The sequence below is a fragment of the Sorex araneus genome, chromosome 1 (genome assembly GCF_027595985.1).
Source record: "Sorex araneus isolate mSorAra2 chromosome 1, mSorAra2.pri, whole genome shotgun sequence".
In the NCBI taxonomy this organism is placed as follows: domain Eukaryota; kingdom Metazoa; phylum Chordata; class Mammalia; order Eulipotyphla; family Soricidae; genus Sorex; species Sorex araneus.
Window position 1 is genome coordinate 422547358 of NC_073302.1, and position 27626 is coordinate 422574983.

General features: G+C 37.2%; 1 protein-coding gene across 1 annotated transcript in view; it reads right to left on the bottom strand.

Annotated features, from left to right (window-relative positions):
* The window catches only part of LOC129402470 (hyaluronidase PH-20-like), a 29073-nt gene extending 4498 nt beyond the window's left edge, over positions 1–24575 (bottom strand). The window contains exons 1-3 of the mRNA XM_055129172.1: positions 24509–24575; positions 6022–6878; positions 5091–5180 (exon numbers count right to left, since the gene is read on the bottom strand). Coding sequence (XP_054985147.1) covers positions 5091–5180; positions 6022–6878; positions 24509–24575 — 1014 coding nt within the window. The remainder of the gene's footprint in view (positions 1–5090; positions 5181–6021; positions 6879–24508) is intronic.
* Between the last annotated feature and the right edge of the window lie 3051 nt (positions 24576–27626).

Below are 27626 nucleotides of genomic sequence, written 5' to 3' on the forward strand. Positions count from 1 at the left end.
TGAACAGAAGTGGAGAGAGTGGGCATCCTTGTCTCGTCCCTGTTCTCAGAGGGAAGGCTCTTAGTTTTTCCCCATTGAGGACAATGCTTGCCATAGGCTTGTGATAAATGGCTTTGACTAAATTGAGGAAGGTCCCTTCTATACCTATTTTGGCTAGTGTTTTCATCATAAACGGATGCTGGATCTTGTCAAATGCTTTCTCTGCATCTATTGATATGATTATATGATTTTTATCTTTTCTTTTGTTGATATGGTGGATTATGTTGATTGATTTCCGGATGTTAAACCATCCTTGCATCCCCGGGATGAATCCCACTTGGTCGTGGTGTATGATCTTTTTGATGAGTTGTTGAATTCTATTTGCTAATATTTTGTTGAGAATTTTTGCATCTGTGTTCATCAGGGATATTGGCCTGTAGTTTTCTTTTTTTGTGGTGTCTTTGTTTGCTTTTGGTATTAGGGAGATATGAGCCTCATAGAAACTGTTAGGGAGGGTTTCTGTTTCTTCAATTTCCTGGAAGAGCTTGAGAAGGACTGGCAAAAGGTCCTCTTTAAATGTTTGGAAGAACTCACTAGTGAATCCGTCTGGACCTGGGCTTTTGTTTTTGGGGAGACTTTTGATTACCATTTCAATTTCCTTGATGTTAATTGGACTATTCAGGTACTCCAGGTCTTCTTGGTTCAGCCTTGGGAGATTATAGGAGTCGAGGAATTTATCCATTTCTTCTAGATTCTCTTGTTTCGTGGCATAGAGATTTTCAAAGTAGTCTCTGATGATCTTTTGAATTTCATTGATTTCTGTTGTGATGTCCCCCTTTTCATTTCTGATTCGGCTTATAAGGGTTCTCTCTCTCTCTTTCTTTGTGAGTCTTGCTAGTGGTTTATCAATCTTGTTTATTTTCTCGAAGAACCAGCTCTTGGTTTCATTGTTCTCCCGGATTGTCTTTTGGGTTTCCATGTCATTAATTTCTGCTCTAAGTTTTATTATCTCTTTCCTTCTGCCTGGTTTTGGCTCCTTTTGTTGGTCCTTTTCTAAGGTCTTGAGCTGTGAAGTCAAGTTATTTATGTGGGCCCTTTCTTCCTTCCTGAGATATGCTTGCAGAGCTATAAATTTTCCCCTTAAAACGGCTTTAGCTGCGTCACACAGGTTCTGGTAGCTCGTGTCTTCATTCTCATTTGTTTCTAGTTATCTTTTGATTTCTTCCTTGATTTCCTTCCTGACCCACTCATTGTTCAATATCGAGCTATTTAATTTCCAGGTGTTTGATTTGGTTTTCTGCATCTGTCCATAGTTAAGTTTTATCTTCAGTGCATCATGGTCTGAAAAGATAGCTGGTACAATGTCTATCTTGTTGATTCTGTTGAGGTATGTTGTGTGGCCCAGCGCATGGTCTATTCTGGAAAATGTTCCATATGCACTGGAAAAGAATGTGTATTCCTTTTTTGGGGGATATAAAGCCCTGTATAGATCTATTAGCCCTCTGTCTTCTATTTCTTCCTTCAAAGCCAGTATTTCATTGGTGAGTTTTAATCTTCTAGACCTGTCCAGAGGAGACAGTGCGGTGTTGAAGTCTCCAACTACTATTGTGTTGCTCGAGATGTCCTTCTCGAGGTCTCTTAGCAGCTGTTGTAGGTATTTAGCTGGTCCCTCATTGGGTGCGTAGACATTTAGGAGTATGATTTCTTCCTGATGTACACATCCCTTGATTAATAAAAACTGGCCTTCACTATCCCTTCTAATCTTTTTCAACCTGAAGTCTATGTTGTCCGATACTAGTCATGCCACCCAGCTTTCTTTGAGGGAGTTGTTTGCTTGCAGGATTGTTTTCCATCCTTTGACTTTGAGTCTGTGTCTGTTCTGGCTATTCAGATGTGTTTCTTGCAGGCAACAGAAGGTTGGGTTGAGTCTCTGAATCCATTTTGCCAGTCTGTGTCTCTTAATTGGTGAAATCAGACCATTGACATTAAGGGAGATTATTGTTATGGGATTTTGTGCCATCTTTGTGCAAGGGTTTGTTGTGCTTGTAGAGGTTGTTCTTGTCTTACAATAGCCCCTTTAGTGCTTCTTTTAGGTTTGGTTTTGAGTCTATGAAGTTCTGGAGCTGTTGTTTATCCCCAAAGTAGTGTATGATTCCTTCTAGTTTGAATGAGAGTATAGCCGGATAAAGTATTCTTGGTGAAGCGTTGATTTCATTGAGTTTTTTCACTATATCCCGCCATTGCCTTCGAGCTTGGAGGGTTTCCTCTGATAGATCTGCTGTGAGCCTAAGGGGTGCTCCTTTGTATGCAATTTCCTTCTTGGACCTTGCTGCTTGCAGTATTGTGTCTCTCTGGAAGATGTCCATCATTGTAACTATGATATGTCTTGGGGTTTTTCTGTTAGGATCTCTTTTAGCTGGCACTCTTCAGGCGCCTTGAATCTGGATGCCCGCATTGTCCAGCTGTGGGAAGTTTTCCGCAATGATTTGTTTGACTGTGTCTTTTTCGTTGGGGTTGGTTCCCTGTGGTTCTGGTAGTCCAATGATTCTAATGTTGTTCCTCTTGAATTCATCCCCTAGGACTCTGATTCTGGCTAGAGCTATTTTGAGGTCTCTTGCCATGGTTTGATGTTGCCTGTAGGCCTCTTGCAGCTCATCTTCAAGCATACTGATTCTGTCTTCGGCTGCAGTCATCCTATTGTTGAGGGCAGTTAGAGAGTTTTTGATTTCATGTTCGGAATCCTTCATTTCTTTTTGAAGGTTTTTTATTTCGGCTCTCATTTCTTCCCGTATTTTGTCGGCTGTCTGTTGTATTGTTTCCGCCAGGTCTTCCTTGAAGTTGTCCATCTTTGCATTGAGTTCATTGAACATGTTGAGGATTTCAAGTCTGAATTCTTTCTCAGAGAGGTCAAGTTTGTAGGAAGCGCCCATTGAGGTTTCTGGACTCCTTTGATCGTCCTCTGGTTGCAATGGGGATTTTCGCTGTTTCTTCATGTTGTTTGTGGTGATATGAAAGAGGGCCCTTGATGATGAGTGTCCCTGTTTCCTTTTGTTGTGAAGAAGGATTGTGGATAGGCTCAGTTAATAGTGGTTGGCTTGTTACTTGCTGGTTGTAGAGCCTGGTCTCCTACTGAGATGTTTCCTTCAGTTCTTATGTGAAGTCTTGTGTTTTATTGTCCTACTGCTTGCGAATAGCTAGGGTGTTAGTCTTGGATAGGATGTTGAGGAACCTACTTGCCGCCGGCAATGAGGCCACGCCCACTTTTCTTAGGCCACGCCCCTGGTGATTAGGTCACGCCCCTTTCCCACAAACCGACAGCCGTCAACGTGCTGGGGGTGGCCTGCCGGCCACTTGGCTGGCAGTCCAGAGGGGAGGGAAGCCCGGGGTGTTCAGGGCCGCGGACATTGTTGTAAGTATCTAAATAGCTCTCTCTCTTAGTAACTTTTTTCTATTCTCTCTATTATTTGGTGATTATAGCAGAGAAAATAATAGTATTTCGATTAGAAAGAATGACAGAGATCATATTGAAAGAATTTCAGAGACTACTGTTATTTAAGTATTTTTTATATATAAGGTAATAAGGTAAAATCATGACCTTTCTGATGGACAATAGAAGACAGTGTATCTTCAGATCTTACAGAGTAGCCCTTTCTCTGCAGTTACTAGAAAACGAACCTTTGCAATGACATCATTAGGCATTCTCCATGGCATATGGAACTGACCACATTTTTTACCACCCTATTCCTTCCACTCTGTGCTTCAATCACATTCACACTTTTCCCTCTTTCTTGAAAAGAACATTTTAATTTCAAGGCCATTACTCATGTCCAGAAACATGGTCCCTAACTTGCATTAATTTTAAGTTCCAATTTCACCTCAATAGATAGATCCACGCTGACTACCTCACATAGAAATATCCAACTCACACCTCTCTTTCTTACCTATACTATTTCATTACTCTTAGTGGCATATATCACCACTAAACCGAGTATATGTGTACCACATGAAAATGAGTTTACCTGTGAAGGGATTTTGCTCTGCTCAGGTTACATTTCTGGCCCCTAATTAATTTGTCTGTCATTTAATCATATTCATTCTTTAACACGACAAATGCTCATGTTATTTCCCTATTAAGGACTGGAGGTTAAATATTTCAGGTTGTATAATTATATAGATTCTGACTTATACTACTTAGGCACGAATTATTAACATAGACAGTCCTAGATATCAAAACCAATGAGCATGTTTATGTTGTCCCCAAAATGTATTTTTAAAAACTAATAACAGGTTATGGGGTACAGCAATGGCACAGCGGGAAGGGCATTTGACTTGCATGCAACTGACCTGGGTTTGATTCCTAGATTCCTCTCGGAAAGCCTAGCAATCTACCGAGAGTATCCCACCCTTACAATAGAGTCTGGCAAGCTACCTGTGACATTTGAAAATGCCAAAACCAGTAACAACAAGTCTCACAATGGAGACATTAATGGTGCCCACTCTAGCAAATCAATGGATGAGAGTACTACAGTGCAATAGCAGATATTAAATTTTAATTTACATTATAAAACATTTTATAAGATACTAGTATTTTGATCTTTTAATATGTTTTTAAAAATCTAAGTCATTATTAGTCTAGTAGTAGAACAACAAATAAAGTCAGATAGATTTGACCCATGGTCATTGTTTGCTTATCTCTACAGTACACTATTGCTATTCAGTAGTAAGTTTTGCCAAAACATAGTAAATAGTAAAATTTTATAAGAGTATGCCTATTACTATGCAAGGCAGCTGGAAAATAATTCTGTACTATGTCAGAAAATTAAGATTATAATTTCACGTTTGATTCTTCAAAGCAATCTAGAAAATTTCAACCAATTTCACTTTTTGTTTTATTTTTGTTTAATCTTATTAAGTAATTTATGACTGATCTTTTTGCTGACTAAACAAGTAATAGATTTCTCCCTTTTACACTTATTAAATAAGTGTACAAAAGCTAGGATGATTGATTCAATTATTTTCACTGAACATATATCACTACTTCATTATTCAACATTGGGTCTGTACCTTAAAAAACAAAAACATTCCCTCTATTTACGATGAATTCAACTTACCTCACTTTGGGCTATCGTGTAGCTTCCCCAGATGACAATTCCTGAGGCCCCAAGAGCCAGAGTTTCACCAATTGTATGCACAAGGTCAGTCTGGCAAATGAGATAGAAAGAGTTAACAGACGTCATATGAAATTCTCATTCATAGAAAAGGAAACCCATAACTAAGTATGCCGAGTCAAATATAATTTAACTTTCTTCCCATCACTTATTACTATTTGACACATTCAAGGTCCTCCTATATCCAAAATACATGTCATTATGTTAATATCTTCTATTGTCAAGAAAGTAAGCACTTCAAAGTTAAATAAACCGAATTACTACATTCTCTAAACTATGTGTTTCCGTGGATAGCAGACATGATTAAATTATAAACTAGTCAGAGCCTTATTTTATACTTATGCTGATTAATAACTGTGTAGGCTTGTTCTTAAAGGCTATTGAAATGAATTTTAGGAGCCGAGGGATCATAGGTTGGGTAGGGCACTAACCTTGCTGCCAGGCTACCCAGGTTTACTGCACTCCATCTCATGCCATCCCCAAGACCTATCAGAAGTGATCCCTGACTGCAGAGCCAGAAATGTTCCCTGAACATTGTCTTAAAAATAGAAACAAAAGCAGATAAATTCTAAGGCCGGACAGACACTAAAAAGCACAGAGCTCCTGCCTTGCAAATGGCAGAACTGGATTTGATCCCTGGCACCCCATCTAGTTCCTCAATCGTCTCCGGAGTGATCCCGAGTACAGAGAGAAGAGCAAGTACTCGGTACAGTAGGATGACGCTCAAATAAATAAATAAATAAATAAATAATAAGTAAATAACTAACTAAATAAATAATAAAGATATATTTTATTCCCTTCAAAAATGCAATTCAATTACACTAAATAGCATTGTGAAAAATTTCTTGTAGTTACCTTACCGTGATTTACTTACCTCAGAAAGAAATTGTGTCCTATCATCCGTATAAACTGAACGCATGTATACAAAAACCGGAAGTGGATTATCTCTGTTGCGTACTTTAGAAACCCGAAGGGCTTCGTTAACACGATTTCGGGAATAGAGTGCAGCCTTTTGAGTATCCCTTAAAGCTGTATTCAAATAAATGGATGGGTAAAGGGCAGTGGTTCCATTCCATAACCAGTCCAGCTCATTATTTCTTTTCTTCTCAATTTCAGGGCAACTTCCATTGTAGGGGTCGTTACGATAATTATTGTTGAAGCAATCAGGATAATTGTGAAAACCCCAATAATATTTTGGTCTAATGGTCTGAGCCAACTGCAAAGTCTTCAGCATATAATTCTTTGCTGCGTATTCAAATTTTTTTTTGGCTAAAATCTCGGCATCCGCCTCAGCAAAGGTTGGGTGAACCTTCTTGACCAACTCAATTGATTTATTCCGGTAAACCATTCTATTACCCCTGTTCCTTATCCAGATAGGTTTCCACTCTTCTAAGTCTATCACAGCCAAGCCCAATCTATCTTCTGGGAAGTGACGGATAATATCACTCTTGGCCTTCTGCAGGTGTGCATTTAGATCTCCCGACTGAGGAATTACTCCGTATTTTTCCTCTTTTGTTACTAAGTCTAGGTAGGGAAACTCACCAATGTTATCAACGTAAAGTAAGGTAACATTTTGACCTGTGACACCGAATCTGGGGTTTCCTATTAATGAAAATAATCTCACATCCACAGAAACATTATAATCTTCGAAACATACATCATCTGGGCCATTCCAGGCTAAGACATAAGTTGTCTTAGAGACAATCGGAGGGGCTCTGTAATCCTCAGTCACTAAAATTGGAAGAAAAAAGAAAATGAACATTGCCTTGGATACTCCACTGAACTCAACAAACCTCCTGGCCAACAGCACTTCCATGATCAAAATAATGACTATTAAAATCACTTCTTCCTACACTGTTTGTTTTAATCAAAAATTAATGTAAGCAATAAGCATAGAAAGAGATGATGAGCATGTTCCATTTAAAAATTATTCTTCACACATCATGTTTCAGATATGTCTTGAAGTTGTTCCTCTGTAAGAGAAAATAAAAGGAAATGTGTAGATTGACTGCATTTCTGTAACAGGGGTGAAAAAAATGTCCATCTTCTCAAACCTTGGATGCCTAAAGTTTAATTTATATATAATTTTTGAATATAGAATACCTATGCTGTGTTCAAACATATATGTGTTTGAATCAAAACAATTCTTTCCAAATTTAAATTCTATAGTACTTTGTATTTTTTTTTATCTCAAACCATTACTGAGTTTTTAGAAAAATTAATATAGGTATTTACATTTTAATCTCCCAGACACTGAAAAATTATTTCACAAGCCATATCAGGGAAATATCCTTTGATTTAAAATTAATTATCGGAACACTTACTCTGATTGTTATTTATGAAAGACCACTTTGCAATTTTCTAACACATCCTTGATATGACTTCTCAGAATTGTGAGAAAGTATTATTTTTGATGAAGCAAAGTCAAAAAATGAGGATTCAAAGCCTTACACACATAAAAAGTCAAAAGTTTGTTCTATTTTTAAATCAACTAAAAGTTCTTCCTTTTTTATGAAGAACAAGTGTTCTTGAAAATACTGGTCTGTTATATCTTTAAAAAATTTACTCTCAGGTTTAAAGTTAACAAAACATTTTATGGATCTATCTTTCACTGAAAGGAAGGGTTCTGTCCTTGTTTCATTACTTAATGTATGATTTTGGTCTCATATTCTTTGATAAGCAAGATTTACTGTCAATCTGATTATCAACACATAAAGTAAATATACGAGATATAAATTGGTCTAAATAAAGATAAAAAATTAAACAAATACTACATATAATATTTAGTATTTTCATAAACTACCTGTAATAAAATATATTTAAATGTTCCATGTCTCTGTGAGAAAATCAAAATCTCTCTTACTAAGCTAGTAGCATATAGCAATTTGAAAGTATGACAATTTTAGTTTTCAGGAATATCATTGGTAATTACCATAGTAACATCTATTCATTCCCAGTAATAGAAGATACCATTTAATATGAGAACCATTGAGAGAATAGAATGAGATTTTCAGTTATATTATAGACTCTCACTTTAGATTATAAACTAATTTTTCTTCAATACTTAAATCTTGTGAAAATGTTTTATAAAAATTGTTTGTGATATGGACACAGTTTCCATATTCAAAAGCAGAATTGCATGGTATACTCTCAGTGCCTATGGATATAGGAATTTGCCCTCAAGACAATGTATACCTGCCTACAGTTAATAATCCACTAATCTATTCTATTCTAAGAAAGTATTTTTCTTTCCCCTGAGTTAGTTTTAATTTCAAAAGAAGCATTGGCACATTATCTGTATCATAATGTCACTAAATGACCTGAAAACATAAAATTAGTGTTAGAACAAAAAATAGAGGATGAGGCGAGACAGTAAAGGTATTAAAATATATCTTTCACATGACTGAGAGAACCTGGTTCAATTTCAGACACTGTATGGATTCCTGATCATTGTTGGGTGGGACCCAAGAGAATCTGGAGCACTGTGAGACTAGGCCATGTAGGACCCCAAGCACCACAGGGGCAGCCCAGGTAATTCCTGACACTTCAGGTCCAGAAGAGCCTTGAATCCTCAAGGCCCAGCCTTGGTTCACTAAAAGGGGATCCCAGAATTATGGGAGCATGAGCACCCCTTTTGAACTTCTCCTTTAAATCATAAGACCATGAGCAATTACAGAGATACTGCAGGGGAAAAGGCAGATGGGTAACCACTTTGATATTCAGCACTACATATCCCCGTGAGTCAGAGGCCCAGAGTAAGCCCTGAATTTAGTCTGTTTGCATCAAAACAAAATAAAATTTAATTAATTTTGATTAGAATTTAATAAAATTGAAAAAGACATTTCAGAATTTCTTGATCACAAAAAATTTATCTTTAAAATAAAGTTTAGAATCTTCGCCTTCCGGATTCATTTCATGAAACAAGGACTTTTTGAAAATTTCAGAGCATTTGTTGCTCGTTTCTAACACTTGCTGGTTTCAGTCATAATCTAAGTTTACTGTGCACTCTGCACCAAATGAGCTTGCAAATAAAGAGCACTCAAATCTGCATCCTCTCTTACCATTCCTTTGGGTTTGTAGTGCCAAGCTTCAAATACCAGACCTCACACATGCCAATAAAGAAATTTCAAAATACAAATATGGAATTATTTCTTTACATTTAAATATTGGCGATAAATAATCATTGTGGGAAGGGGAAAAATATAAGAAATATTTGTCATGAAAAGTTGGGATTGCCAGTCAGGGATCACTGATCTCAAGAAGCCTTTGGTTAGCGTAATGACAACTTCAGATACTTTCCACAATGATCATTACTATCACACTGTGGAAGATTTAAGTATGAAATCTGAATATTTCATCAAGATCAAGAAACAAGTAGTGTCAATAACTTGGATATTAAATGAGTGATAGATGGGAACAGGATAAAATAGACAATGATTGGTTACCAATTGCATTAGGGTGACTTTGACACCTACCCTATCACCACTGCATAGATCAACTTCGAGAGAAAAAAAACAAAAGTGAAACAATGACCTTACTAGATGGATATGGAAGATGTGGATATCAGAAGAAGTATGATAGATTCCTCAAAAACTTTAAGTGTATATTCTTTTTTAAAATAAAGTGAAACATCCTACAGGATAAACCATTCTTGTGTGCACAAAATAAGCTTCCATACGGTCCAAAATTACAGAAACCATATTAAATATATTGCAGGTCCATGTTGTTTTGAAAGTGAAAATTAAATGCAGCATGAGCTGGTGAAAACTCAGACACTTAGAAACCAAACAACTTACAATTGGTCAATGAGTGTTCAAAGAATAAATTTAGGATGAAAACCATTAGATTCCTGAACACAAATGAGAATGAAAACATGAGTTACTAGAACATATGGGACTGGGACACTGCTAAAATATAGACTTTGTTCAGAGGAGCTCCCCATCCACAGATAGGTGTGCACTCCTGTGAGAAGGCCACAGTTCCAGGACCTCTTCATGGCTAGAATGTTGCTTTCGACCTCAAAGTTGATAGCACCCGATTTTTCCTCACTCACATTTGGTAATCTCAATGACTTCTTGATAGTACTATAAACTTTAACCATTTTAATTATTATTAACTTATGGATATAATGGACTGGAGCAATAGCACAGCAGGTAGGGCATTTGCCCTTTCTTTCAAGTTTTATTTTAAATTTTTTCAAACTAGTTTCATAATCAGGCCCAAATTAGTTTTTAAGGATCTTTAAAATAATATAAAAAAGGATAAGTATTGAATCATACTAAATCTTGGTTCAAAAAAAAAAAAGAGAACCCATTGAGTGTTGAAGGTAAGATTTCAAGTATATTTTTGAGTACTGGGACACCAAAACCAATCCAACACCAAAAATAGATACCAGAAAACCCAAGTCTACCCAGGACTGAAACCTTTTTGACTCCTCAACTTTACGCTGTTCTAAATATTCTGAACTAAACTGACTGAAAAATCTCATCTGCATCAAGTAGACTTCATTGGGGACAGCTGTTTCATTTCACTTTGTATAAATTTTGTGTTTAACTGAGAACTCAGATACCTTTCTAATATTTCTTGGGCCTGTGTCTTGAGGAGTGTGGTACAGTCCTAAAGCTTTGTAATAAATATTTGTAGCAGTGAAGCTATTCGATCTCACCAAAGCTCATCCCTGAGCCCAGAGACAGAAGTACTGCTGGGCATGACCAAAAACAAACAAACAAAATGGACAACAAACGTAAACAACAAACGTAAATAATAGAGCAACAATTACCATGTTATGATATTATGTTAAGTAAGATGTTATCTACAAACCCCTTTGGACAAAGTCTGTGGAGGGATTTTGAACAAGGCAGGGACAAATGTGGGCCAGAATAAATTCACCTACTCAGATAACCTTCCTCTTTTCATTCATTTTTGTTTGTTTGTTTTCTTTGTGGGCTATCCCACTGCCATATATCCCATATGAGGGCTTACTTCTGGCTCTCTGCTCAGTGATAACTCTGTAGGTTCAGGTGTCAGTGTTGGGTGAAGGGGGTTGAAACAAGCAGTACCCTGTGCAAGGCAAACACTCTACTTGCTGTACTTTACCATAGGCTTTCTATTCATTTTCTTAATGAAGTTTCTTGTCTGTTTTTCTAAGTGTATTATTATCCTTAAAATCATTGTCTTTGCTTTGCAATACCACAAATTAGTGTTGTTTCTTAAATACTGTAGCGCTGTCCTCCTAAGGGGGCAACAGTAACATCTCCATTGTGAGTCTTGTTGTTGCTGTTTTAGCATATCAAATAGGCCACAGGTAGCTTGCCAGGCTCTGCTATGTGTTTCTTTAATACACATACATAAATTTATACTTGAAACTGATACTTTGAGAGTCTTTTTTATGACTTGACATATATATATAATGTATATATATATAATATGTATATACATATATATGCTTTTGTCCTGTTAATCTGTTCTGTGAATTCATGGTACTCAAGTATCTAAGAGCGAGGCAAAATTCTTCTTATTTCTTTAAAGTAAATATGAAGGTTAATAAAAGAAGGGCCTCATGATGTAACTAATTTGAAATCAAACTCATGTAATGATTCACAGAACTGCTAACATTAACTATTCTCGGAAAAATGTATTTAATCTATATGAATCCTGAAGGAGTCACTTTGGTGGAGGAAATTCAATGCTAGCAAATTCAAAATTTATGAGTCAGATATGAAGCTGAAACTCTTCTGTAGTAATGCATTTATCTCCACATGGGAGACCTGAGATAAATCTACCTCAGAAAGTTTTCATAAATGATGACTGTTATTATCAGAGCAGAGAGATTGAGGTCTCAGTGGGCATTTCATTCACTGAGTTGCCCACTTATCTTTGTGAAGTGTTCCACTAAGAGAAAAATCCATTCAAACCCAAGTTTCAAGTTATCTTCTTTTTGCCTAGCCTAATCGAAATTTAATGCTCCGTAAATATTCTTTCTTGGAGTACTTAATTTAATTTAATTCAGATAATTGTGATAAATACATGGGATGCAAACATATAGCTTTCAAAATAAAAAATGGCAAATGGATTATTAATATATAAGTCTGATAGTTTTTACATTGTGAAAATTTTGGCCAAGCAGTCTGCTTTTAATTTTATTTCACAGAAGAATGTTTTCTAAAACTCAAGAATCATTTGTTAAAAAAAAAAGGGATTACTCAGTATCAAATTCAAGGAAACTGACTTTGACTACTTGCATGTTCTTTACACCCACAAAATAGGAGTAATCACTAGCAGTTATTATAGGTTTGTTATAAAAATAAGCTGTGCAGTAAGTATGCCACATATGATTAAGTATAATATTGATGTTAACCATAAAAGTACATTAATTCATAACATGAACTTCTAAGATCACTAGAAAGAATCCTTAGTAACTATAATATTCTTAACTGCTATACAATAAATAAGAACTGGATCCCATTTACCCTTGTAGATGAGAAGAGCAGGCAGTTTTTTTGTTCATTCACCAAGAACAGAACAAATCAAGAGTGCCCTCCAATAAATGCCTGAGAGAAGAACAACCGGAAGCAAGTCAGTGTTTGGGTGATAGCCAGCTAAGAACTTTGTCAGGTGATGACAAAATGGGAGTGTCCCCAAGACTCACAACTGAGAAAACACAGAGCAAATCAAGGAGATCTTGCAGGACTGGAAAATCAACTGTGAAAACATTTAGGAATATGTTTAGATGTTAAGATGGAAGTTTTGTTTCAACTCACTTATATGTTCAAGAATTCAGGCCACAAAAACATGAAGTTTGGAGTGAGAAAATATTGGATTGGGTAATGGGATGATTATCTTGATACAATTACTTTTGTTATTAAAATCAAATTATAAGGTTTAGTAAAATTATTTCAAGTTCACATGCCTAGTTGTCATCATAATTGTGCAATGTGTATACAATGATCCATGCACTACTCAACTGTTCAATGAAGGCTGCATTTTTAAGCCAATTTCCAGGTCTGCAGGGGACCCGAATTTACCCCTTGGTCTGCAGGGGACCGGAATTAAGGCTCACCCTGAGCACATCCCAAACTGAAACGTTCCGAGCATCCTCTGCCACCCCATCCAGGTACCAGCCCGGGTCAGAGCTCTTCCTGGAATCACAGCCGCTAACACGGCCACGATTTATTCTCTCCCATACATATACCAAAAGGACCATAAGTTACCCTCTTCGCTGGAAGTTTTACCAGGTTAGTTTGACCACCAGAAACACATTAGCCAATATTCCATTAAGCCCACCTCAATTCATATTGCATCATTAACAGAATAGTAACAGTGAGGGTGAAGAGTTGAGCCACATAGGTCACCATGGTAAAGCAATGCAGATCCCCACCAAGCTTACTTGTTGAAGAGGCTAGCCCAGAAGACCCCAAAAGCAATGAAGTGCTATAAAACCTCTCTGGCAAGGAATTTAGAAGGGAGCTACTGAGGATGCTTAGAAAGCTAAAAGAAACAATGGAAAGCAATGCCAATAAAATGCAAGAGGATTTGAAGGTAGAAATGTGGAAAATGCAAACAAAATTACAAACGGCAATATCAGACCTGAAAAACCTGGTAGGCGAATTAAAAAACTCTCTGCACGGCCTCAGCAGCAGAGTAACAGCTGCTGAGGACAGAATTAGAGAGCTCAAAGATGAAGTCCAGAGACTTTCTAGAAAAGAACAGAAAATGGAAAAGAGAATAACAACCCAGGAACAGATGTCAAGAGAAGATCAGGATGAAGCCAAGAGGAATACTATAAGAATTATTGGAGGCAGGGTGGGAGTCAAGGTTTGAGAAGAGATGGCAGGTTGGGGGAGGCGTGGTGGAGAAGCAGAGTAGATGGTGCTTGCTTCATTCCACTAACCTGAAAGAGAGAGACTTTATATTTGGTTTTCGTGCCACAATCAGAAACGTGCTGTGCTCTGAGGAATAGTCTTAATGATGTTGGAGGACCATATGGGATACTGAGTAAAGAACCCAGATTCTAAATATGCAAGGCAAGTGCTCTACACGTGGTAGTATCTCACCAGTCCTAAATTCAAAAAATATAAAGTTTAATTTTACATATTATTTAAGATAACTTTGTATAGTACATATTGGAGTATGTCAAAAAACATAATGACTCTCACTGTATTTCTATGAATAAATTTGGAAAGGAAATGTTCACTTTCAATTAGTTATTAAATTAAATAGGGAAGGGTGTTACTGCGTAGTGTATACAATTATACTAATGAAACATGGAAGTAGTCTACAATAGGATAACTTCACAAACCGTGTGATCCCTTTTGATCCTCTACTTCCTTTCAACTAAGTCTGAGATACTTATACCATTCCACAGTTGTAATTGGGTAAATAATCAGAGAGGGAAGGAAAGGGGAGTTTGATACATTTTACTATACTAATATTTGTTATGTTATGGTCTTGTTGTCAGAAAGTAGTATTTCAATCATCACCCAACTGATAAGTGAGGAATTCCATTTGCTCTTTTCCCCCAGAATTTGAAAACTATCTCTAATTATGTCAATTAATCTTTATAGTTTTAGGAAAAGATGCAAAAGATAGCAAATATCTGTGTTAGAGAAACTAAAATATAGTATTATGTTTAATATTCTCAGGAGCTTCTTGCAGCTATTAGCTCGACACAAATATTACTTTTGAATACATATATACAATATTATAAAACTCTAATCAGTTTACATATAAGTTCAGGTACATTCCTAACTAACATTCCAACTATCAAATTAATCCTAAGAAATACAGACCACCATAAAGCCAGATTTTCATGTCATAATTCTGTTGCCACGTGCTTCTCAGGCACTAGTATTAACATCTCTTTCTTTTGTTTTCAAGAGTATCACCATTTAAGTAATGATCACCTGGTCATCTTTAATAAGAAAATTCATGGTTAAAAGGTATCAGAAATAAGTATACTTCATATAAAATAAATATAATCAAACATGCTAGCATTTGAGAACTCATAACAAACAGCCTCACTTAGTTTAACTTGGTGTTTCTAAAGTTATTGAATTGTGAAACCACATTTTCCCACAAGATTGGTGTCTTTTTCACTTACGTCTACTAAGGTGTCATATATAGGGACACCAATGACAAGGCATTACTGATATTGAAATCAAGTTTTCCATATGTTCAACAAAGGTTGAGCACTGCCTTCTAGCATTACATTGAATTTGGAGTCCTTAGGTGACTGGCCAAGACACACCGTGAGATACTTACAAGCTTTCATGTTAGGGTTACAATCTCACAATGATCAAACACCCATTCCTCCACCAGTGCACATTACCACCACCAATATCCCAGGCATAAACCCCCTTTCCCACCCTCCTCCTGCCGCATTTGTAGACAATATTCCCCATAATCTCTATTTTTAGGCATTAAAACTTGCAACATAGACATTATGAGGTCATCATGTTTGGTCCATAATCTACCATCGGCATGCATCTCACGTCCCAACTGGTTCCCCCACCCATCATTTTCTTAATGACCCCTTCTCTATTCCATCTCCTTTTCCCCTCTGCTCTTGAAGAAGGGTTCCAGCTATGGGGTAATCCCCCAAGCCCTTGTATCCACTGTCCTTGCGTGTCAGCCTCATATGCTGTTATTTTCTACTCAGAAAATGAATGCAGTTCCTCTATGTCTGTCACTCCTTTTCTGACTCATTTCACTTAGCATGATAATCTCCATGTTTATCCATTTATATGCAAATTTCATGACTTCATCTCTCCTAACAGTTGCATAGTATTTCATTGTGTAGATGTACCCAAGTTTCTTTAATCAGTCATCTGTCTTAGCGCATAGGGGCTGTTTCCAGATTTTGGCTATTGGGAACAGTGCTACAATGTATATATAGGTACAGATGTCATTTCTACTGTGCTCTTTTACATCCTTGGGATATATTCCCAGAAGTGATATTGCGGGTTCATATTGAAGCTCAATTTCTAGATTTTGAAGGACTGTCCATATTGTTTTCCAGAAAGGCTGGACCTGTCGGCATTCCCACCAACACTGAAGGAGCGTCCCATTTTCCCCACGTACACGCCAGCACTAGTTGCTTCTGTTCTTTTGAAGTGTGCCAGTCTCTGTGCTGTGAGATGATATCTCATTGTTGTTTTGATTTGCATCTCCCTGATGGCTAGCAATGTGGAGCATTTTTTCATGTGCCTTTGGGCCATTTGTATTTCTTTTTTAAGGAAACTTCTGTTTATTTCTTCTCCCCATTATTTGATGGGGTTACTACAAAGCAGTAGTAATTAAAACAGCATGGTATTGGGATAAAAATAGACTGGCAGTCCAATGGAACAGAGTTGAATATCCTGTCACAGACCCCCAAATGTATAGCCACTTAATCTTTGACAAAGGAGCAAGAAATGCAAAGGAAAACAAGGAAAGCCTCTTCAACAAGTGGTGCTGGCTAAACTGGATAGCTACCTGCAAAAAAAAGAACTCTGACCTCTGTTTACTGCCAGGCACAAAGTCAGATCAAAGTGGATTATAGACCTCAATATCAGACATGATTCTATAAGGTTCATAGAAGAAAATGTAGGCAGAAGTCTCCATGACATTGAAGCTAAAAGCACCTTTAAAAGACGAAACAGCACTGACCATGCAAGCAGAAGCAAACGTAAACACATGGGACTACATCAAACTAAGAAGCTTCTGCACTTTAAAAGAAACAGTGACCAAAATACCGATAGAGCCCAAAGAATGGGAAAGAATATTAACCCAATACCCATCTCGTAAGGGATAAATATCCAGGATATACAAGCCACTTGTAGAATTGTATAAGACAACTTCTCTCTTCTAAAAGGCAAACGGTAACTAAAGATACTCAAAGAGTATTAAATTTCAGTGTCACATATATTTAAAATCTGTTCTCATATGAAGACAGCTCCCAAGTGCTGAGTCCATACACCTGATGTCAGTATTAGATATTCACTGATATAACAAATTCCAGAGCATGGTCATTGTCCCAAAACCTCAGGTTATTTAGATGAGTTAAGCTGATTTGCTCAGGGCTTTGACATGACTCCTATTAACTCTCACTTTGAAGATAAGGAAAATCTAGACTATAAAAATAGATTATTGGTATAATACTTCAACTACTGTAAAGCACAGTAAAAATTTTAAAACTAATCAATTTCTTAATAAGTCACACTATTGAGTATCATTATTTCATGTCTATCATTTCTAAAAATATCTTGCTTTTTTAATTATCACAATATTATAACACATACTGTACCCTACTGAATTTTCTATAGATATGGAAGATGTAAAGACTGCACATAAATTCTTTCCTTTTAACATTTTTAATTTTTGTTTCTTGTCTCTGACTTTTATCTCTGATTTTAAGTGTGCAAAAGTTAATTTTGAAGGTTAAGTGGATACACTTCTACGGATTCATGATTTAACCAATGGGACATATATTATCTCTCATTTATAATACTATTGGGGATCAATTTAAGGATTATGTATAGTTTATGATATATCCTGTGTGTTTTCATTACCCTATAATGAGACTGGATATGATATGATGTGAGAGTATGTGATATATGATATAATAGTACATCTTAATAATATGGACACACAACTTTTTCATGAGTAGAGCATTGTCTCCTTTTCGACATACCAAAACTCTCCCAGTGATTTACTATGTATAGTGGACAACATGTGAGATTGATTTATGATCTATTTGATTTCATTTACTTCATTCTTATCCCTAGGCTCGTCTTCATGCTCCACTCCCTCTTTAGAGAAAGAGAATCTTTTTTTGAAATATCATAAATTGAGTCATCTAAGAGTTAGATGCCTGTAAAACAAATTTGCCACTAGCATTCCACCCTTCTCCTTCCATAGCAAACTGATAATTCAGTCAAACACAGAAATTCAAATAAGCTCAAGTTCTGTTTCCTACTACCACATCTACTATTCCTTCATTTCTTCATGCAAACTGTCTACTCATATATGCACATTGATATAATCTCAGAGTTTCCTCTTTCCAAAAGTTCTACTTCATAGGTTATTTCTCCACCAAACAGCTCCATTGTTGAATAAACACAATATTAAGACCTCACTGGAGTTTCCCTCTACATATGTCCTGAGTCCATGCAAAGAATTATATCAACTTTCTAGTTTTTTTGTAGAATTCTGTGATTTTCACAAAGCTCAAAGAATATTCTGCAATAGAAAATTGTTATATCATGGATGAACACAATAATAACTCATGCATGCTCCAATAACATTTTGTTATTGTTTTGTTTGTTTGATGCGTTATTCCGGAAAAGTATAAAATTTGGTGGGTTAAGATATAACCATTGCTGGGTGCTGGAGCGATAGCACAGCAGGTAGAGCGTTTGTCTTGCATGCGGCTGACCCGGGTTCAATCCCCGGCATCCCATATATTCCCCCAAGCACTGCCAGGAGTAATTCCTGAGTGCAAAGCTAGGAGTAACCCCTGAGCATCGCTGGGTGTGACCCCAAAAGCAAAAAAGAAGTTATAACCATTGCTTGACAAAAATTAGAGAGTAAAACAAAGTGAGATAGAGAGAAACCTAGTGGGAGAGCCTGACAAGCTCCCAGTGGCGTATTCCTATGCCAAAACCAGTAATAATGATGGGTCTCATTCCCCTGACCCTGAAATAGCCTCCAGTGTGGCACAATTTGGAAGGACAAGTAAAGATAGCCTTCTAAAATCTCAGGGCAAGGACAAATGGAGACGTTTCTGAGACTGCTTGTGAAAATCAGTGATAAACGGGATTATGATGATGATGATGATGATGATAATGAGAAAGAGAAAAACTTTAACAATCTCAGTAGTGCAGCCTAATTTTTAATTGATTTGAGAACTTTTTAATATTCTGATGAAAATTAATCTCTAAAAAAGAAACAATATTCATCTAGGAACAAAAAATACTTGCTAAAATGAAAGAGCTAAAATCAGCATGTCCTGTTTTGATTGTGTAAATTGTATTCACTGAAACACATCAAAGATTAGGTTTGCTTTCTGGGAACATTTATAATTTCATGGACCAAAAGAACTAGCTCTGATCAGTGAAATGTATCTAATGTTCAGGCTGAGGGATCAAAACTCATGCAAGTTTTTTTTTCAAGTATCCCTCTCTTCCCTGATATTACACATGAATTAACTTCTGTTTAGAATTAGAGAGTACAATCTGGTGGTAACTTCAGCATGACTATGGGAGTAACAGTATGTACATAGAAACTGCAAACACATGTAAGAGATGAAATGGTGTCTTTTTGTTACTCTTGGAATAATATCTACCCCCTAAAAACTGCCAATAAGAATCCCAAGATTTGATTTCTGGTTTCCTTGCTAACCTACTTCTCTTCCCAAATGATTAATTCCTTCTCCAGCTTAAGCTATACAGAACTCATGGAATTTCTCAACCATGATAGGACCGTTACACAATTTATGTGTATGGAATTCTTTTATTCTCAATGCATGAAAGACCAATTTCTTCATAGTTTATAGATCCCATCCTACACATCACTTTTGAAAGACATTCCTGTCACAGTTTTCTTTATCTAATGCTTATCTCCATTAGCAGAGTACTACACGTGTTACGTCTGACACAGTTGTGATCTTAAAATTATGTTTGTGGAGGAATCCTCCTGATCCTTATTCTTACCATCTTTGGTGTCAGTTTCCCTGTTACTTTATATTCCACAAATGAGTGCAGTCATTCGATGTTTCCCTCTCTCTTTCTGACTCATTTCCCTTAACATGATACTCTCCATGTCCATCCACTTATATGAAAATTTCATAAGTTTATCTTTTCTAACAGCTGAATAATATTGCGTAGATGTACCAAAGTTCCTTTAACTAGTCACCTTTTCTTGGGCTTAGAAGCCGACTTCACATACTGGAGGAAAGAGCAGCTGAGATAGTCTCTATCTAATGACGACCAAGTAATGTATGCTTGGAGACCTCACTCGGGATGGGAAATGTGTGCCAAAAGTAGACTATAGACTGAACATGAGGGCCATATACTGCCATAACACCAAGAGAGAGAGAGAGATAGCGAGAGGAAAAGGGAATATGCCTACCACAGAGGCAGGTGGGGGATAGGGTGAGGGTGGTGGGAGGGATACTGGGATCATTGGTGGTGGAGAATGGGCACTGGTGGAGGGATAGGAATTCGACCATTGTATGACTGAAATGTAATCAATCATGAAAGTTTGTAAGCCTGTAATTCTATTTCATGGTGTTTCATTAGCAAATTAAAAAAGAAAAATAGCATAAAATAGCACTGCACTGCACTGCTGTAGCACTGTTGTCCTGCTGTTCACTGATTTGCTCGAGCAGGCACCGGAAACGTCTTCATTGTGAGATTGTTGTTACTGGTTTTGGCATACCGAATACACCATGGGTAGCATGCCAGGCTCTGCTATGTGGTTGGGATACTCTTGGCAGCTTGTTGGTTTCACCTAGAGAGACAGAGTACTAAAACCCGGTCAGACACGTGGAAGGTAAACAGCCTACCTGATGTGCTATTACTAAAAATAATTCTGTTTGCTTTTATTAGTCAGTGTTCTTCTTGTTACTGTAACTTTGTAAAGACACCAATCTTGAATATTTAATGATATATATCCATCATGTAGACCATTAGTAGAACATAAAAGGATGCATTAGATATTTCAGGGAAAAGATGAAGAAGTGAAGGAAGACTGAAGATGGAAGAAAAGTTTGTAAGTGAAAGGGATAAATTATAACTCTGAAATACATATTTCTGTCTTTATTGATTCACTGTGCAATACAGTTACAAAGCTTTCATGTTTAAGTTTCAGTTATGCAATTATTGAACATGCATCCCTCCATCAATGCACATTTTTCACCACCAATGTCCCCAGTATGCCCACCCATCGTACCACTCCCCCTGCATCTATAGCAAACAATTTCCCCCATACTCTCTCTCTACTTTTGGGCATTATGCTTTGCCATACAGATACTGAGTAGATCCTGTATCTACTTTCAGCACACCTCTCCCATCTCAAATGATCCTTCCATCAATGACTTAGTGATCCCTTCTATATTCCAGCTGCCATCTCCAGGCTCAGGAGATAGGCTTCAACAGTGAAGCAATCTTCCTGGCCCATGTCCTTCAGTGTCAGTCTTCTATGTCTGTCTCTCTCTCTGACTCATTTCACTTAGCATGGTACTTTCCATGACCATCCATTTATAAGCAAATTTCATGACTTCATCTTTCCTAACAACTGCATAGCATTCCACTGTGTAGATGTACCAAAGTTCCTTTAATCAGTGTCTGTTAACTGATTAAGTTCCTTTAATCAGTGTCTCGGCCACTTGGGTTGTTTCCACATTCTGGCTATTGTAAACAGTGCTGCAATAAACATACAGGGACAGATGTCATTTCTACTGTTCTTTTTTGCACCCTTGGGATATATTTCCAGAAGTGTTATTGCAGGGTTATATGAAAGCTCAATCTCTAGTTTTTGAAGGAATCCACATATTGCTTACCAAAAAGGCTGGGTCAGTCAGCATTCCCATCAACAATGAAAGAGAGTCCCTTTCTCCCCACATCTATTCCAACACTGTTTGTTCTTGTTCCTTTTTGATGTATGCTAGTCTCTGTGGTGTGAGATGATATCTCATTTTTGTTTTGATTTGTAACTCCATGACAGTTAGTGATGTCGATTATTTTTTCATGTGCCTTTTGGCCATTTTTATTTCTGTTTTGAGAAAGTTTTTCTTCATTTCTCCTCCCACTTTTTGATGTGAATGTTTTTTTTGTTTTCTGTACAATTCTTCTAATGTTTTGTATATCCTGTATATTAACCTGTTATCTGATGGGCTTTGGGTGAACAACTTTGTCCATTCCGTGGGAGCTCTCTGCATTTTCATCACTGTTTCTTTTGAAGTACAGAAGCTTCTTAATTTATTGTAGACTCAGTTGTTTATGTTTGTTTCCACCTGCTTTGTCATTGGTGTTCCATCCCTATAGATGCCTTTAGTTTTTCTGTCATGGAGGGTTCTTGCTACATTATCCTTCATGTACCTTATGGTCAAATTTATATTTGAACTTTACATTTTAATGTGAATCAAGCCATACACTTCCAACACTAAAGTTTTGGATTGTTTTGTTTTTCTTTTAAAAATTGTTCTTTGTTACATTGATGGAATGGAGGGGACAATGTCAAATGACTGGCGTCAAAACATTCACATCTGAAACCCAATCATGTATCAGTTTGTAACACACGGTGAATAAATAAAAAATACAAGAACAGATTGTTTTTCATTATAACATTAGAATTTTAATTGTTAATAATTGATAAGGGCCGATGAACTTGTATTTCAAAAGTTAACTTAGGATAGTGTCAGTATGTAAATGCAACAATACATTTATATAAATTGTACACTTTATTGAATTTCATTATTACCATAGAATTTTTTTTTCAAAATTATTCCTGATTGAGTGATTACTATATACCTGTATACTGCATGTATGTTTAGAGGATATATATACATATATGTATGTATATAAAAAAAAGAGACCTCTTCCATTTTCAAAGTCTGGTTTCGGTCTTTTAGTTTGTGAAGTTCTACTTGTGAGAAAAATAACTTAATCATTGCAATTTACTCTCAATAAATGGCTTTTTAATTTAAAATTTGAAAACCCTCAGTTTTAAAGGCATTAGCATCAGTATACTTTTCAATTTCTAGCACAAAACTATGTTTGTTAACTATTTCAACTTGATGAATTATTCCCGATATAATGAATGGCAAATAATCTTTTTTTTTAGATTTTTTTTTTTTTTTTTTGCTTTTTGGGTCACACCCAGCGATGCTCAGGGGTTACTCCTGACTTTGCACTCAGGAATTACTCCTGGCGGTGCTTGGGGAACCATATGGGATGCCGGGGATCAGACCCGGGTCGCCCGCGTTTAAGGCAAACGCCCTACCCACTGTTCTATCGCTCCGGCCCCGAATGACAAATAATCTTAAAACATGATTGTCCCACACGTGAAAATGCTAAAGGCTTATTCCTAACCTTGGAATCCTAGGGTTTGTGGAGCCTAGGTTCACTGTTTGCAAGACAAGTGCCTACTTTTAGTTCAATCACTCTTGCTCCTCCATAACAACTTTTAACTGTAATATTTTTAAACTAAGTTAAATGTATATATTTATAGTTGTTCTTTAGTGCTACACTACAAATCTTATACACATATATATGTATATTGCAGGAAAAATAGAAAATTCTTCTTTTCTGTCAATTCCTTTTATTAATTTATCATATCTAAAAGACAGTGTCTTCAGTTTCTTTGTTTCTCCTATATTCTGGCCTAATTCTAGGCTGCTGATCTTTTCTGTCTCTATCCAGTCAGTTTAAGAAATCATCTTCCATTAAAATTTGAGCCTTTGGACTGTGATATCACAGAAAGAAATAACAAGTCACTTAGACTCAGATAATTTAGGGGTGTTTTTGTTCAATTTTGGCCACACAGCAATACTCTGGGCTTCTCCTCTCTGTGATCAGCAATTACTTCAGGCAATCTCCTCTGACCCTATGGAGTGCAGGTGATCAGACCTCAGACAGTCACAATCAGAAAAGTACCTAACCTGCTATACTTTGTCTCATTTAAGTGGAATTTCATTTCCTTGAATAATTTTTGAGTGACTGATCAGAAGACTACATCCCTTTGAGTTTTTTTCCAGATCAAAAGATGTTTATGCAAACGACTGTTCTGTGTTGGTGAAGCGTAATTTTATGGTTACACAACTTATGGAACACTCAGTGATAGGAAGGTGATATCAAAGGAATACAGAGAAATGGTCTCACATTTTAACTTTGAGCAACTTTGGACAAATTATTCCACGAAACAACTCATGTGTGCCACCTGTAATTCTTCAGTCAGCATAATTATTTTCCATGTTCATCATATTAAAGATATCAAAAGAAATTTAATATTTTTGTTAATAGCTGCCAATAAGGTATAAAATATCAGTATTGGTGACCCAGAAGGAATAACAATTCATGTTGTCCCAAATAGTATTATTGTGATTTAAGATATCAAATATTTATTAGGTTTCACCCCTCTGAAATATCACTTCACTTATCACTTGTCTTCACATTTATCCTCAAATTTTGAGCTCCAGTAGCGTCTACATTTGTCCCTGTCGTGAGCTAGTGTAGCCCAATATCTGTTCACTCCAGAAACAGGAAGAGCCTCAAACCATTCATTCTGGGTTTTAATGAAGAAGTCTGACCATCTAGTTGGTGGGCGGCCACACGGTCTTTTGACGTCCCGTGGACTCCAGTCGGTAACAGCTCTAGTCCAACTGTCTTCTCTGAGGGCAGTCGGAGGGCAGTCATCTTGGTCGTGTAGTTGGCTAAGAACAGGCGGCATTGCGAATACTTTTCCTGGCTTCTGCCGCATTGGCCAACACTGATGCTCTTCTCTCTTTGAGGTCTTCCTTAATGCTTCTCTGCACAGCCTTGCATGCTCAGATGTTAGCTTGTGGTTGCATGAGGCTCGCACCAAACCACGTTGATGAATGAGCTTGAGAGTTTCCAAAGAGAGGCATCTGTTTTTGGCTTTCTCACTCTCGTCATTCTTCGTGCAGTCATGAAGGAGTTGAACCAGCCGATCGTATTCCTTATCAATGTTGTCAAGGGCGGCATCTTCCCACATTGCCGCCAAAAGTGCCAAAGAGCTCCCAGTTGGTGGTCATTCTGGGAGTTCTTTTCTTAAACTTAAACTTTGCAGACCTTTCTCCCCTCTATTGAAGGAGAATTGTGCACAAAGGTGACGGCTGTCTCATCCTGTTTGGAATTTGGGGACAACAGCGGCATCGGTCAGACAAAACCTTCTATTGAATATGATGCAGTCAATTTCATTGTGGAACTGTCCACCGGGAGACTCCCATGTCCAGCCTTTAGAATCAGTCTTCTGGAGCTGTGAGTTACTATACATGGTCTTGGTCAACATTATGAACTCAGACAGTCACTCATCCTGACTGTTCCATTCTAGGCAATGGGTCCCAACATGGAGTTCTTTGGGCGACCTTCTTGGTGCTATATTAGCCTTAAATCACCAACTATGATCTTGTAGAAGGTGTGGTCTTCTTTTTAGAACCTTCTAGTTCCATATGGAAGTTCTCAATTTGTTCTTCATCGAGTTGGATGTTGGTGTGTAGACGACGAAGATAGAAACTGCCAGCAGTGAGCCACATCTATTCAAGCTTAATCGTCCGATTCAGGTTGTTAAGCATTCAAATGAATCAATGCTCATGGCAAAGTTCACGTTGACAAGGACACCAACGCTGACAGCACGTCTGTTGTAGAATGCTCTGAGGAACAATTCTTCTCCAGTATCGAAAATGGCGTGATGTGATCAATACCTTCTTATTTTGGTCAGACCAATGATGTCATACTTGATCTTCCACGCTTGCACCATCAGGTCCTCGATGGATGCTTCCATGCCAATGTACATGTGTTGAAAGTACAGACAGTCATTTTAGTCTTTCTTTAGCCTTTCTCTGTAATCTAGTGTTACTTAAAATGACTTCTAATTACTTAAAATTACATCATTTACTGTGATAAGCGTTATCTGAATGCTTTTTTTTCTTTGTCTAGGCGGCAACTTTTGGCTCACACTCAATGTTACCCAAATTGCTAACCATGTGGTTAAAGAATTAGAAGTTTCTGTCTACAATATTTATTCTACAGAAAATGTTTCTCAAGGTTCCAGCTAGCTGCAAAAGTCTGTTAGGCACTTCTTGCACATAAGGACGGAGAAAAGACTAAGTTAACTTACCTGTTTTCAGAGGGCATATGTCACCTCTAGCTCTTGTGGTATTTTTAAAATTATTTCTGCCCTAGAACTTTCTGGGAAACATAATAATGTCCCCATTTAAATTAATTACATTTAAAGATATAAACAGAAGTTTATTAAGTGAATTCAGCATGTGAGGTGGTTGTCTGGGAATGCCAAATTAAATGTCAATCTCTGTAAATTGTCCAACCTTAGAAAATCAAACACTAAAGGTACACATGGTCTCAAGCAATTAATTTGTCATAGTGGATAAAGCCTGTGTACAGAAAAGTTTGCTAGGCAATGGTGGGCAAGATTCCTCTCTAACTCTTGGTGTTTCCCCATGTCAGGGTCCTGGTCAGTCGACCCTGGCAAACGAGTATGATCCCCCAAAGTTGCTGGATTTACTCCCTTCTGTGAGAGGGAGAGGGAACGGCAGAAGCCTCTGCCCTGGCCTTCTGCTCACCCTGGGATTCCTGAAGCTGCAGAGCACCACCTAGGCGGGGATCTGGTGGTCAAATAGTCTCCATTTATTGGCCCTTAGACAGAGGTATTTATACAGCTTTTCGCAGTGGGATTCTCATGCAAGGCACATAGGGCACATCCGTTTGGGCTTGTACAGATATCAGCTAATGATTTGCACATCATTATGCTGCTTTATCATATGGTAGGTGGTCACAGTTATGCCCCGCACCCTCACCCAGAGTGCCCATGCATGGAGAGTGCTGGAGAAAGCCCCTGGGTCTTTGTACATACGGTTGGCTCTTGTTTCAGGGCCAGAGGACTTGGTCAAATTCTCAGGCTAGCTGCTGCTGAGACCCCAATGCCCCATACATAATTACAGTGTTGATGGGAGGTAATATATGCCAATAAATCACAGTCCTGGACAACATCTTAATTTATCTATGTTATTTGTCTTTAGTATTTGGAACCATATAATTATTTTTTAATGAATGTTTCACTTAGTCTTTTATATACTGAAGCTTTATGCTATGGGAAATGCAAGTCTTTTTTTTTTCTATCAAATATTCTGATTGGCACATTCGGCTTTAACTTTTATCATTATACAATCAGGCAAATTGCCATTCAGATTCAAGGTTTCTTCAATAAAACTTGTAAGCTTAAATAAGACTAGAGTCTTATTTTCAGGGCATACAATTATAGCACATAAATATAATGTCCCAGATACCTGGATTTTAAATGCACTTGGGCTGGAGTGATAGCACAACTGGTAGGGTGTTTGCCTTACACACGGCTGACCCAGTTTTAATTCCTCCTGTCAGACAGCCTGGCTAACTCCGAGAGTATCTCACCCCCATGGCAGAGACTGGCAAGCTACCCATGGCATATTTGATATGCCAAAAACAGTAACAACAATAATAACAGTAATGACGTCGGAGATGTTACCGGTGCCCACTTGAGAAAATTTATGAGCAATGTGGTGACAGTGATACAGTGATAAGTCCATAGAATGACTTTTCTAGAAGAAAAAAAAATTCTATCTTTAGCTAGCAACCCTTTCCACTATTTTATTCTTTCAGAATTTCTAGAGAGCTATTCATTTTATTCCTAGTGGAAAAATTAAAAAAATATCTCCAGGTCTTAAAATTTACATCTTTTCACAGTTACGTCAAAGACAGAAAT